Source organism: Mustela erminea, chromosome 14 (assembly GCF_009829155.1).
Source record: "Mustela erminea isolate mMusErm1 chromosome 14, mMusErm1.Pri, whole genome shotgun sequence".
Classification (NCBI taxonomy): domain Eukaryota; kingdom Metazoa; phylum Chordata; class Mammalia; order Carnivora; family Mustelidae; genus Mustela; species Mustela erminea.
In genome coordinates, this window is record NC_045627.1 from 490102 (window position 1) to 505267 (window position 15166).

The 15166-nt window shown below is 46.3% G+C and overlaps 1 protein-coding gene across 2 annotated transcripts in view; it reads left to right on the forward strand.

Moving 5' to 3' along the window:
* The first annotated feature begins 2519 nt into the window (after positions 1 to 2519).
* Positions 2520 to 15166, forward strand: part of RAB4A (RAB4A, member RAS oncogene family) — a 46649-nt gene continuing 34002 nt past the window's right edge. Inside the window, exon 1 of one of the 2 annotated variants that reach the window (XM_032311968.1) lies at positions 2520 to 2898. In XM_032311968.1, the coding sequence (XP_032167859.1) occupies positions 2868 to 2898 (31 nt within the window). In that variant the 5' untranslated portion in view covers positions 2520 to 2867. The remainder of the gene's footprint in view (positions 2899 to 15166) is intronic. The other variant, XM_032311969.1, reaches the window with a different exon arrangement.

Here is a 15166-nt window from a genome sequence, read left to right on the forward strand (position 1 = left end):
TACCAGCTTGGTGTTTAAAAAGATATCACCACTCGGGGCACCTGGGTGGCTCAATGGGTTAAGCCTCTGCCTTCAGCTCAGGTGATCGAGCCCCACATTGGGCTCTCTGCTCGGTGGGGAGCCTGCTTCCCACCTCTCTCTGCCTGCTGCTCTGCCTACTTACGATCTCTCTGTGTCAAATAAATAAATACAATCTTTTTTAAAAAATAAAAGGGTATTACCTTTTCAAGCCCCTACCTACCTGGGAAGAACTTAGCTCCTTCGCAAAGTAACACCTAGATATTTCTGAGTCCTCAAGGACTCAGACACAGTTGGCTTATGTTCTTCAACTCCAGCCACCAAGTAAAGTCACCATACCTCACAGACTGTGACCAGTGCTCTCCACCAAGTCTCACTCTCCCAAGGATGCCATGTCCTGTCATTCCCAATGCCACTGCTTTCTGGAACATCAAGGTCGTGCTGGATTCTCATCCCTAGGCATTTTTAAGCCTCCATCCACCCCCAGGGGACTGGACCACTGTTCGGGGTCCAACCCTATGCCTAGGAGTCTAGAAGTCTCCTCAGTCATTGTCCATTTGTGCCCATCTGTGTCCTGTCCCGTGTGGTCCTCTGCCAGTCCTGAGGAACAGGAATCTTTGGGAGGCTGGAAGCCCTCTGAGGTTCCTAGTGGGTTATTAAATGTGCAGCACTGCCAGAGAAAAAAGGGGAAAGTACGAGAGACTTGCAGGACCCGCCATCCCAAGGACTGGGTAGGAGTGGATCTATTTTGGAAGAAATCCTTCTCCCTTCAACTCCTGTAGACAAATCTCCAAGGTGCTTATTAGGCTTTCGGAGACCTACTTTTACTCGGTCACAGACTTCCCCTAAAGAGAATGAAGACAATAACTGGAGAAAACACGAATTTTGCAACAAGTTTTCCTTTCACACAATCAATAGCATCTCACCATCAAAGTGATCTCTGAGAATTTTTAGGATAAATTTATTTTCTCTCAAAGATCCCAGGTGACTAGGAGGCAAAGGCTCTTCCACCTTATTATTCAAAAAACTTAGCTCCTTCAAATCTCAGCTCAAGTATTTCCTTTTCCAGTTGTGATATCTGGCTTTTTCTTTGGAAACTAAATGATTTCTTTGGGCAGTTTTTCCAAAACAAAGAGTTTTCCAGAAAGGTCTCCGTAAGTCTTCATGGTCCACAGAATAGGAAACTGTTCTCAGCTTTGAATTAGCAGCTTAATTTTTATTTCTATCACTCTGTCCAGGTTTCAGAGATCTTGAGTCCAGTTTCAGTCAATAATCTGGTGATTTCCTTTCTTACCCACGGAAGCTTCGGGAAGGAAGAAAACTTAGATCTAAAGAATGGGATCCCTGTCTTTCTTTGGAAATAGTTTCAATCAGATTAGCCTGCTGCACTCAGTAGTGTCAATTAAAACTAACGGGCAGAAACCCAAATAAAAAAGCAACAAAGTATCTGAGCCCGTTGAGCAAGAAACATACAAAATAATTCCGGGAAATTACAGTTCTCACAATATTTCAACATGGGGCCTTATCTGTTGTTTAGAAGCAAGGATATATTTATTTGCTATTTGGATCAGAAAGAATAAAATATAGAGCCAAATGGCCATTGGGGAAGAAGGGAAGACCTCAGTGAAGTGTGATGTCAATTTACGTGGAGGACGGAGCCAAATGGACAGGAAAAAAATGTATTTACTAGCACTTCACCACAGTCCAAGTTACTTAGGAGCTTAGCCAAGGCCTATTTTTAGTATTCTACTATATCTTTTGAATAAAGTCGGGTCTTAGGTGATACGATGTGGCCCTGACCAGGCTCAGGCCAAGCAAACTCCCAACCAAAATTCTCTTCCTAATGTTTCTCGCTGCATTTCCAGCAGAAGAGGATTCTGAAGACAGTTGTGCGCCTTAAATCAGAATCCCTAGCCAACGACTCCTAACCTTAGCTGAGGACCAAGGGATGCTTCCTGCTTATAAGCCAGATTCCCCTACACTGGGCCGCGGAGGGCCAATATCTATGGGCTTTGGGGTACTCCCAGCACCTGCGCACCGTAAGCTTCCGACAGTTTTCTCCAGACACCAGCCCGGCCCTACAGGAGAGGGCCTGGCAGGTTGGGCTGAAAGCTCAGTTTCCCCGCAGGTCCGCCAGCCTCTCCAGCTGGGCACCTGGGGCTACTGCGTCCTAGTTACACGTTAACACGCTCTCTGACTGATCACAAAGTAGTCCGTGGGAGGAAGTCTTTTCCTGCCCGGGAGCCGCCAAGGACGCCGACCAAGTCTTTGCCGAAGAGGGCCGCTCCCGCAGGACTCCGTTCCCACTGCCCGCACTCTGCCACCTCCGCCCGAGAGCTAGACCCCGCAGTCCAACGCTCGGTCACCCGCAAGCCTGCACATCGCGGGCCCCTCCCCACCCCGGCCACCCGACCCTGGCCAGCCACGCCCCTCCGTCCGCGCCCCGAGTCCAGCCCCCGCCTCCCCGCGCCGGGCGCCCCCCGCCCCGGGTCCCGCCTCCCCGCGCCTCGCACCGCTTGGGGCCGCGTGCGCACGCGCGACCACGGCGGGGGCCGGGCCTCGCGCCCCCTCTCCTCCTCCTCCGCCTCCCCCATCATCCCCCCTCCTCCCCCCTCCCTGTCCCGGCTCGGCGGGGGGGTGGAGGCCGTGCGCCTGCGCGGAGCCGGCAGTCCGGCAGGGCCGCAGCCGCGGGGTGGCCGGCCGTTGCCGTGGGGACCGCGGGCCCGTCCCTTCTCCGGTCCCCTGCCCCGCGCCGCCTCCACCGAGACGCGGAGGACGACCCGGACCCTCCTCTCCCGCCGGCCCGAGCTGCCGCCGGCGACTGGGCGAGAGGCGGTGCCGCTCCCAAGATGTCGCAGACGGCCATGTCCGAGACCTACGGTAGGAGGCCGGCAGGGCGCGGCGGGCTGGGGCGCGCGGGGGCGCGCGGGCTCGGGGGGCCGGGGGCCGGGGGCGCGGGGGCTGGGGGCGCGGGGGCTGGGGACGCGGGCCGGGCTGTGTGTGGCACTGACGCGACCTGCTTTTTCAAGTTTCCTCCCGCCTTCCCTCCGCGCTTGCACCGGTGGGGTTTCCCCTTTCCTCGCCCTGTTTCCGTGGCTCGGGGTTTGGGAAGCCAGCTCCAGACTTTCCTCGGCGAGGTTGTGCCCGGCGAGGATGGAAAGGACTTAGGGCGACGCCTGCATTTCAGTGTGTTCCCCCAGTCTTCCAGCGTGACTTTTCCTGGTTTGGAATTCCTTTCTTTGCCCTGGGATTACAAGGAGAAGTGATCGATAGACTGACCAATCCACGCCTTCCTTCGGAGACCTCTCGCCTCATTCACTGCTGTTTCTCAGTCGCTCCAGCTTTTTAGTCCTTTCTGGGTTGCATTACGGCTATTTATAAATGTGCCTTTTTGAAACCATAAACATCCTGGAAGCAGAGCCCTATCTGTTTAATCTTTGCTTCCCCTAAAACAGCCACCCCTGGAGGGGTCTCCACAAATAATTTTTGAGTAGTCGAAAGCCTTCCCAGTTCATACACTGTGTTTTTGTTTTGTGGTGGTTTAGCCCTGCGTGGTAAGAACAAATACTACCCTACACGTCTCGTTTGCGTCAGGCTTGAGGAGGTGTTTACCGGCCTCTAATCACTTGTTCAGATGTGTGCATTCTCAGATTAAGTCTTTGATTGGGAGTTTTACAATCCCAGGGAGAGGTTCGAGTTCAAAAGCGTGTACCTGATCACGGATCACTTGTGCTGGCCTTGCTGTGCTCCTTTCACAAATAGGCGAGGAATGGCGTGATGGAGCCGGCAGGTGCTGGGAGGCGCTGTGCACACTGCGGGCCGCACAACAGGCGTGGTTCTCCTCTTGGAGCATGCAGTCTAGTGGGGGATACAGAGTTAAGGGCATCATGAACCTAAGAATGAGTAGTTAAAACTTCAGGCAGGAAAGAGTTCTGAAGGAGCGTGATTTGGGAAAGAATGTTAGAAGGAAATCTGACCCAGACTGGGGAGGTAGGAAGCAATTCTCATGGCTGAACAGCAGATACCCAGGCCCAGACAGCCACGGAGAGAAATGGAGTTCCAATAAGGGGAGCCGAAACAGTGGGACAAAGGTGAGGGTGCGGCAGAGAGGGCCTTTGGAACATTTCCATTTTTCTTCTAAGAGGGGTGAGGTCTCATTTGCTTCACCTTCAGCCCCTCCTGTGACTTGTGCTTGCCCTGTTCTTGGTGCCATTGGGCATTACATCTGTTCCTAGAAGGCTTAGGAAACCCTCCAGGAAGTCGATGGCAGTTTTTCATGTTGTCATTGCTATACATGGACCTGTACATCTATGTTGTCTGGTTCTCCCTATAGAGAACCACAGTCAGAGAATTTGTAAAGAAAATACATTTCTCTAGCAATTTTCAGCTGTACTTTTGCTTTTCTTTATTTTCAAGTGCTCCTTACCCCACATTTTTTTTTCTTTAACCTGGAGCCTTGGCGGGGGGGGGGTGGGGGGGGGGGGGGGGGGGGTGGGGGGGGGGGGGGTGGGGGGGGGTGGGGGGGGTGGGGGGGGGTGGGGGGGGGGTGGGGGGGGGGTGGGTGGGTGGAAAGTCTAAATAAGAAAACCAAGTGGGGATTATAAATTAGTAAGAAAGGACTGGAAGACTTTGGGAGATAAAGATTTTTCATTTATCTTATATGAAATAACCTTGATAAAATATCACGCATCTCTACTTGACTTTAGACACAGTTAACTGAACTCTTGAACATCACGGATTGACTGATTAAATGATGATCCAAAGGCTTTTTTTTTTTTAAAGATTTTTATTTATTTATTTGACAAAGATCACAAGTAAGCAGAGAGGCAGGCAGAGAGAGAGGGGGAAACAGACTCCCCACTGAGCAGAGAGCCTGATGTGGGGCTGGATCCCAGGACCCTGAGATCATAACCTGAGCTGAAGGTGGAGGCTTTAACCCACTGAGCCACCCATGTGCCCTGATCCAAAGGCTTTAATCAACAGTATTCTTATGTCATGATACCTCCCAAGTACATTTTTACTTTTTTACTTACAATTTTATCTTCTCCTCTAATAGAGGTAATTTAGAGGAAACTAATGGAATAGAGAATTAGTTTTAGAAACAGCAAATGTGGTAGTTGAAATTGCGGACCTAAAATAAAAATTTAAGAACCAACCAAAAGTCCTAAGGTGTCACCTTCACTTATCACTGACCATATTTGCACAGCATTGTTCCCCCAAAAGTAAAACAATCATTTGACTCTTAGATAGCTGGCAAACGAATGTGTGCCTAACCTTTAAACTCCTTTGTGCTCTAGGGTTATTTTTTTCTTCCAGAAAAGGAGGCTCTGTGTAGCTCAACAGGGATAGGATGAAAATTAAAGAGCCAGTGCTTACAGAGTACCATTTATGAGCTATATCTACCTGTTTTTTAGCATGTTAAGGCAATATTTCACCTTCCATAGACTGAGTAGCAGTCAACATTTTGTTGCCTTGAAACTATATAACCATATAATATTGAATATTGTATATAATATTGTAATACAAAATTGAAATCTTAGATAGGTTTCAGATTGAAACCCTGGATCTGAATATCTCTAAACTGAAACTGTTTCCCAAATATTGTTAGATTCACTGCACTCTTAAAGCCTTGACAGTTAGTGTGGCTTAGAACTTCCTGAGGAGCTCCAGCCATCTAAGACTTGGGAGGTCAGAAATTGGCCCTAAATAATTCCTGACACCAAGACTTTGAGACAGAATTAACAAGTTGAATAGGTAGTACCAAGCAAAGATGGTCAGAAAGGTGCTAAAAAAATATAAGTGGTGCCAAAAATGCTAGGGAAGAAGAAAGTAAGGGCTAAAGCGGTCTACCATTAGGAAAAATCTCTGCACTTTGGAGTTTATGCTTCCTATAGTGAATACAATTTGTGAAACAGGAACACAAATGGTGAGTCTTGGGCTGATTTTTATTACAATATAGTCTTAATATTTTTATTTTGTGCTTTACTTTGAAAGCACTATATTACAGTACTTACCACGTAATTTGGAGAAATAGCAAGAGATTTTCTTTTAGGAATACATCATTGTTGATGGTTGTGGGTTGAATTGTATCCCCCCAAAAATATGTTCAGGTCCGAACGCCAGGTACCTGTGAATGTGATGTTATTTGGAAATAGGTATAATGTAATCATGTTGAGATGAGGTCCTGTTGGGTTAGGGTAGGCCCTAATCCAAAGACTGGTATTCTTGTAAAATGAGAGAAATTTGGGCATAGACACATGCAGAGAGAATGTGATACAGAGATGCAGGCTGAGATCGGAGTAAATGCTATAAGCCAGAGATCACCAAGGATGGCTCGCCACCACCAGAAGCTAAGAAGAGGCAAGGAGGGATCCTTTCCTGGAGAAAGGATCTGGGGAAGCATGGACCTCCTGACATCTGATTTCAGACTTCCAGCCTCTAGAACTGTTAGACAATAGGTTTCTCTCATTTTAAGCCTTCCGGTCTGTGGTATTTTGCTATAATGGCCCTAAGAAGCTAGTACATGGGCTTTGGTAGTTAGAATATGACTCATGGAGAATTTGGGGCTTAATAGGTGAGGCAGAGGAAGGAAGATATTTTGGGCAAAGGAAGTAACATCTATAAAGTTACGAGGAACCAATAAAGTATTAAGTAACTTACTGTTAGAGAAATCGCCAAGATGGCCGTTACCTTAATTTCAGAAAAGACAGGGCGTGTAAACAAGATCAACAAAGAAAGCGTATAACATCAGGATAAAGAACATTTCTCTAAATTGAATGCATTTATTATGTTTAATGTTTGTATTTTTCTTTGTCTCATTTGCTGAAAATGGATGAACATTTTAAGAACCAGAGTTTGGGGAACACTACAGCAGTGGTTTCAAACTGATGGGCCCCTGAGTCCTCTGGTATGTGAAGACACAGGTTCTGATTCAGTAGGTGTGGGGTGGATGAGGTCCTGCACCTGATCAGCTCCCAAGCCAGGCAGGTGCCGGATTGAGTATCAAGACCCTGTGCTATATAATGGCTCCAATGCCATAGACGTTTGAAAATATTGTTCTTTAGAAAAGCAGAAGTTGCTGATATTTTTCATGGTCATTTGAACTATAAAGCCTATCAGTCCTTGCCTGTGAATGTCTTATTCCTAAATCTTTATTTCCAGTCATATCATTTACTCAAGCTTACTATCTTATATTCAGCTTCCTACCTAACTATTCCATTTGTATGGCCTGTGGTATCCTAACACAATGTGTCCCAAACCCAATTAATTACCCACCCCTATTCCCTGCTGTCTGTCCCATGTACCCATTTGCCTAAGAGAATTCTTCAGCATCCTGTGTCCTGAGTCCACTTGGTTTCTCTCTTTTAAACTGACCCCTTAACATAGAAGAGGCAAGGGAAGGTGAAGTTGGGACCAGCTTAGTGGATTATAAGGCAAGAAGACCCATCATCCCAAGTTTCTTCACCACGGGGACTAGAGCAGTTGTCCTAGATGTTTGCCTCTTGCGGCTGGAGGCCACGTAACTGTTGATAAACAGCATCTCCTGCCTGTGGGTGGGTACAGAGACAGACTCCTTGGGCAGGGATGAGTTCAGTGGGTTCTGGCAGGGGCATGTTGGAAGGAGCTAGGTAAAATTTATTTGGGGACCCAGACTGCTAACATATGCCATAGCTTCATAGGAATAACATAGTGATTTAAGTAAATGGTATTTCCAAAGCTTTTTGTGCTCCTTGGAAAATGGTTCTGTGTGAGCATCAAAGTGAACTTTACTTCTAAAAATAATAATGGTAACATCTTTACTGTGAGGGACCATGTCACCCACATTTTTGGGAAAGTATCTTGTGCTTTAGGCCCTTTGTATGGGATTAGCCATAATGGGATTCTCATGCAAGGTTCAGTACTGTACTGGTTGCTTTTATCATATGTAACCAGGCTGGTGTGTTGATGGTCTGTGCTCTGAATATTTCTTTGGAATGAGAAGAAAGCTGATGTTTCTTGAATTATTTCTTATAACCCATCCTCTAAAGATTGGTTAGGCTATTGGAATGGATTTTTTTTTCCCCCATTCCTGAGAACTCCATTAGGATACATGCCAGTGGAAACAGTTTGGGGAAAACCTTTGAATCATCTGTGTTTTGCAGTGCTTTTCTCTGTCACTGCTTTCTCCATCAGTATGATCTTGATAATGGATATGTTCTGTATATTTGAAGAATACTTTTTTGCTTCTCTGTAGCTGTGAATATAATTTAAAAGCTAAAATGACATGCAAGGTACTGTTATTTAAAGGATAGAGTAAGGCAAAAGTAGAGAATAACCTACGGTGGCACTATAACACATAAATCAAATAAACGCTGTGTAACTGCAAATTTCTTCCTTTGTAATCCCCCCATAAACTTCCCAAACTAAAATAAATTTACGTGGAGAGATTTGACCGATAGCAATACATCCCTGATAGCGAGGACTTTGACACCCGGAGAAAGAATGTTTTGTGGCGCAGCCATAGCCAAGAGCAACTCCGCCACTCAGAATGGTCAACCCTTGTGTGACAGTACTCAGTTTTGTCTGTCTTTGGATTCTTTCTATTTCTCTTGTGTGCTGCATCTTTGGCATTTAAGTCTTAAAAAGCAGCGAATGATACTTAGCTATGGGGGGAGGGTAGAGTATTCATGAAGTCCTAATACATTATGAACGAGAAGATGTGTTTTAAGAAGGAGGTTTGTAATGTTTCAAATATGAATTTTTAATCATGTAGAAAAACATTGGGAACTTTAAAGCAAGGCCTCTCTCTCCCGTGTTATAATTTAAAATATTATTATATGTAATGTGCTCCCTTAGTTACTGTCCTGTTTCTCTTGTTCATTTGCTTATGCCTGTTATTAAAGGAGTCCTCAGAAAATAAATACTACATTTTGGCACTGCCTGTGGGAACTTTGCGTATCTTTTTATTTATTTATTTATTTTTAACTAATCTCTACACTCAGTATGGGCCTTGAACCCACAACCCCAAGATCAAGAGTCACACGCTGTACTGACTGAATCAGTCAGGCATCCCGGGGACTTTGAATATCTGTTTTATAATTTGGTTAAATCTCAATTGTGACAAAGAAAATTTTTCTCTCAAGATGAGACCATAAGTTATTTAAAGGCAGGGGACTGCTGAGGTGACTTTCTGTCCCTGGTGTGGTGAATGGCTCCCAGACACAGCCTTCAGAGACTGCTGAAAGCACCTTTGACTGGATTCCATTCGAGAGCAGCCTTTTTCCTCTATGGTACAGAATATGAAACAAAGACCAGGTTAATAGAAAACCCAACTTTAAGACATAGTCTTCCTTTTATTATGGTAGAAGTCAAACAGTTTTTACATTGTGTGTAATATAAATGCAACTAATTAAAACCCCTTCCACTGCCTTTGGCTTAGGTCATGTTCTTGGGGTGCTGAGGTAGAGCCCAGCAAGTGTCTGCTTCTCCTTCTCCTTCTGGCCTCTCTGCCTCTCACCTGGCTCGCTCTTTCTCTCTTTCTGTCTCAAACAAATAAATAAAATTTAAAAAGAAAAAAAAAGCCTTTTTCCATAGACCACCTTTGCTTGAATTGAAGAGGTCACACAATGCATCCTTTAAGAAACAGATTTCCCTTCTGAGGCTTGAACTCTGGAAGCAGTTCCCAGGGTGTGGGAGCAGAGAGCTGGAGGTCCTTCCCGGGCTTTCTGGAGTCACAGGGCTTGCGTGCTGCTGCCCCGTTGAGCGAACCCAAGGAGGGAACATGTTGATCAGTGGGGGGAGTTGGTCAACGGTGGAGGTGAACGAGCCGGGGAGGCAGGATTTGGTGTGTCCATCAGGCACATTGTGGGGAGACTGGCTTCCTGCTCAGTAGTCAGGGGGCTCTTAGGGGCAGACAGACCCCTCCTGTGGTGGTAGATGATTCAGGATCTGAATCCGTGGCCACTGAACACTCAAATGGCCGGTATTTGGTGGTACCCGAGTAACTAGCGGGGGATGAACTCCCCTCGCTCTAAATCCTTGCTTACCTAACAACCTTCTGATTGTAAATTGATTCTCTGTGACCAAAAAATAGAAGAATTTTTATAAAATTATGCTTAACAAGATTTCTGTTTACTAGATAATAGGTGATTAGCTTTCTTGATCATTTTATCAAGTGGAATGCTTTCCACTGCAGGGGGTAGAGAACCCAACTCAGTATGCCGTAGGTAATATGAAAAAGTTTTGTTTTGTTTTGTTTTTCGAATAACTATAGATGAGGAGGTTTCAGGATTGGCTGATTCAGAAGCTCAGCTGTGTCAGCAAGGACCTAAGTGCTTCCCATGTCTGTCCTCTAGCTAGCTCTATTGGTGTCATTCCCCTTGGTGACAAAATAGCTGTTCCTTGTAATCTGTGTGTGCCTTCCCGTAGCCATGGACAAAAGGAGTTCTTTGCTGCATTTATGTAGTCATAGTCCTTCCTGTTCATCTGGTTGGGCCTCATGGAGTCAGGTGCCTACCCCTAGGCCAATTATGTGGCCAGGGTAACAAGTCGCACTGTTTAGCCTAAGCCTGTATGTATTTCTAACCAAGTCTCTGGCTCCAAATGACCGTAATTGGCTTAAAATAACCAAAGCCTGTCTCCAGTTTTGGGGTCACGTTCCCCTGTTACTTTGGCTCCTTGCGGGAGTAGCCATTAGGCAGATAACCTATACTACAGCAGCATCTACCACAGTCTCCAAAAAATGCACAGTTTCAGCTGTTTGTTCTGGGTAGTGATCTTCCTGAAAATGATGGACCTAAGTGTTCCTTCACGCCCCTCTTCCTCCAGTGAGGAAGTAGGCAGAGAAAGCAGCCCAGCAGTTGAGAGAGCGTGGGCCTCCATCCGCCTTGGCTACGTGCACACACATCAGAGTCCCTTGTCTTAGAAAAACTGAAATTTCTCTTGTCATTTTATAGACACGATATACCTACAGGTGTTCTTATTTCTTATTGTCTTTGTGAATGGACTAAAAACACGTGGTGTTTTGAAGACTGACAACCCTCTTCAGAGTCACTGTGACCATGATAATACTTTGGGGGCAAACAGAAGTTGGCTATTTGGCGACTGTCATTTTTCCGCTTTTCATATATTAGCACCTTAAGTAACTCGTCATAAATACGTATGTAATGTAGGATACTCTACCTTTTTGAGAATGAAGTCCATATTCTTTATATTCAGTTCTGTAGAGACATTCGTAAGTTGAGACATTGCTAAGGCTTTATTAGTAAAATTGATATTAAATTGTCTTTTGTTATTATGCACACAAGTTCCTTTCAATGTTTACACCTATAAAAGTTTGGTGAGTTAGAGTATTTTTTCTGGCATGTAGCATACAATAATAAAGTGAATTTTCCCTATTACATTGTCCCAAGAACAGCATTATTTCTGGCTGTTGCATGACTAAACAAGCTTTCAGAGTGTGGGCTTGTTGAAGAGTCTTCTGGTGTTAACCTCTGGCTCTGTTTCCCTGGTTATACCAGAAGTTGTTCCTCATTGAAAAGCTGTTGGTGTACAGAGGCTGAATTCTCTTACCTCTAGATGAAGGGCGACATTAGAGCAGTGTGTACACAGAGTGCTCTGTGGCGGTGTCTCCGATCCTTGCAACTGCGTGAGGTGGACACAGGCCCACTGATGGGTGAGGAACCTGAGAGGTCCAGTCCTGGAGCTGGGAGAGGTGGAACCAGAATCTGGACTCAGATCTGCCCTGCCTCGTGTGCCTGAGGGCAGTCGGGCTGTTACTCGGCTTCTCTGTCTTGTATAGAAATCTCCATAGAATCTAGGGTCAGTGGTGACCCAGAATAAACATTCCCATTGGATGTCATTGCTTTAGTGCATGCTCTGGACAAGCGTTGAACATTTAATATGAGTCAGACTTCTCTGAATTCAGCATGAAACTGGGACACAGGGAATAGCAGGGACTGAAGTGTGGCCCTCCAGACCAACGGAAGAACTTCACCGTCGATGAGGGACACTTTCCCAGATCCGTGTGATCTCTGTGTAATTGCAGATATTGTTGTAGAACTTGAGGCTTGCTTCATAGTCACAGTTCAGAAAGACAGCATTCTGTGTATGTATCCTCAAATAAAAAACTGTTCAACTTGTCTCTTTTAATTACACTAGTTGGAGTGTTCTCTGAAACATTTCACAAACCACTTTTCCCTTTTTTTTTTTTTTAAGATTTTATTTATTTATTTGACAGAGAGAGAGACAGCGAGAGAGGGAACCCAAGCCAGGGGAGAGGGATCATGATCTTGATCATGGCTGAGCGGAAGGCGGACCCTTAACAACTGGGCTACCCAGGCACCCCACCACTTACCCTTCTTAATACAGTTTTATCCTCATGTATCAGAATCAAATGAAACATTGTACTCTTTAAAGTATCTAAACTTATTTCTTGATGAAGGGTAATTGTTTTTATTAGGTTTCTTTGTTTCTCTGTACTGACCTGGCTACTGACTTCCTTTTTGGGACAGTTTTCCACTTCGGGAGCATTATTTCTTTTTTTATATGTTGTTATGTCATGTGGAAAACAACTCCAAACTTGCAGTTGCCGTGCTGGGTGGCTCACCAGGCTCAGTCACCTGCTACCTCACCTGCATGCACACACCTGGCCCACAGCAGGTTTGATCCTGATGAGGCCTTCAGCAAAATTGCAGATGGTGTCCCTGACCTTGAGCAACGATCAGAGTCTTTGCGGCAAATGTGAAATCCACGGATGTCACCATTCCTCTCCTCTGGCATTTAATTCAGGCTCAAGCAGACCAGCAGAGGGCCAGAGTTAGGCTTTGCTGTTACTCCTGCCTACCTTTCCTTATTTTGCCTGACACCCTCCACAGGTCACATGTTCCGCTGCTGCCCAACCCTTCTCCCTTTCCCAAGCCAGCACTTGACCAAGTTTCACAGTGCAGCTCCTCTCTGACCAGTGTGCCAGAACATTTTTTTCTCTGAAGGGCCATCTTCTGTTGCTCTACTGGCTCCTTCTCTTTGCTGTTGCTTGATGACCTTGGGGTCATTCCGTATTCTGCAGGGTCACCTGGCGTAGGGCCTCACTCTCCACTCCCACTCCTCACTGCTCCTGGGTGACTGCCGTGTCCCTGCAGAGCAGTCAGAGCGCGGCTCAGTGCCCGGTTCCTAACTTCCTCCCTGCTGCCCGCGCTGGAGTTACTTCCCTGGCAGCTCACATGTCCCATTCCGCTCATTCCCACCCAGTCTTTCCTGGAGGTCTGGCCTCCTGGGCACCCCTATCCCCTCTGCCAGGTGATGAGCTGTCCCCTCTCCAAATAGGACACCATCGACCTTTCCTCCCACCCCTTCCTTCTCCATCCTTCAGCTGTACATGCTGCTTCCCAGCCTGCCTTGCCTGCTGCTGTATGGACAGAGCTCTCTTTCGATTCAGTTCTGTGGATTAACCGTCTTCTTCCGAGGGACTCTCAGTAGTACTTAGCGATCCTCTTCCTTCCCTGGCCGTCCTGCCCTTTCTCTCCACCTGCTGTTTTAAACCTTCACTAATCTGTTCAAGCCCCTTTTCTCATGTCTGGTAGATGAGAGGGAGGGGGAACAGGCCCTGCTGGGGAACCACATCTCCTCGCCTTCCCTGCTTCAACCCGGAAAGTGACTTAACCTCATGCTCTCCCTTGACCCTTCTCTTGTAGTCGCAGAGGCAAGGACGTCTCTCTTTGTGTCTGGGACCAGTCCCTGCCTCCTGCTTTGGCCCTCATCCCTCAAGTTTTCAGACTTATACCGCCAACCATCCTTTCTTTTGCTCCTGGTAACTTCCAGTTTGCTTGCCTCACGCTCTGCAAGCCCCCTGAACACCCGTCTCTTCATCCCATCACAGCCAAGCTTCTGGGAAGGGCTGTCGTGCTTCTCATCTGCAGCACCATCTTCAGTCGCAGCTGACTGATTTTGCCTCCGCCTTAGGTGAGGCTGAGCTCGAGTGGGGTCCTGGGACTCGGACCTAGCGGACACTTGGCACCTCCGCCTTAGGACTGCTTCCCCACATCCCTACCGTGTTGGCTCACGGGCATTTTAAGTTCAGTCTCTCTGAATCTGCAGTCATTATTTTGCCGTAAAATGGATTCCTCCTTCAGTGTTATCTCCCTTGCTGGTGTCACACACCGGCTGGAAACCACAGAGTCCTCTCAGATGACCCCACTGTCCCCGCGTGACACATTTCTTCTGCCAGGAAATGGAACATGGACCGAATCCTGTGGTCAAGGCCACCCACCTCTGCCTCCTTTCCGACCTTTGGAAATCTGAAAAGCCAAACTGTTGTTTGTGGGAGAAACTAGGAAGGCAAAGGCCATCTTGTCTACTCACTATGACGTCATTTTCTGGAAGATTCAAGGTCGTCATTGGCAATCAATTGCTGAACAAGTGTGCTGTGCTGTTAGAGTCACTTCCTGGCTCGTTTCCTGGTCAGTGGTTGCCTTTGCTCTCAGGACCTGGTTGTCATTGTGCCTGTGGCTCACTGTCCTCCTTGGTATATGCTTCTAATTGGCTGCAGTCTGGGAAGTTAGCGCTTCCTTGAAATGAATATAAAGACAAGTCAGTAATGAATGAGTTTTCTCCCAAAGACTGAAGCCTTTGGCTTTGTGTTTAGCTGTTTCGGTTGGCTTGGAGGCCGTTTATTCCTGATCTGTATTTTGTCTGTGTTCCTGAATGGTCTGACCTTTTTTTTTCCCCTTTTGCTTCCATTTATTGTACCTTATTTAAGAAATCCTTCCCTTCCCCTTCAGATGATGAATGAACTTTCAAAATTTTGCCTTTTACACTTGCATTAATTTACCTGAAAACAATATTTGTGCATGTTTTCACGTAGGGGTTCAACTTCATATTTATGCCCCACATGGATACCCAAATGTCCAGCTGTTACTTACCAAATTCTCTGTTCTCTTCTCCCAGGCATTTGTGATACCTGATCAGTCATAAATAAGTAGGCTTGTTTCTGGGATCTCTACTCCATGGTCAGTGTCCATCTTTGCCTGAATGGTTGACTTAAATAGAAACCCATTTCTATGTATTTGATAGCTTTCCCTATTATCACATTTAAATTTCTCATGGAAAATTAAAAGCACATTAATAGCATATATTCATTTCATTTTTTCTATTTTGGAATATGGTCATTCCC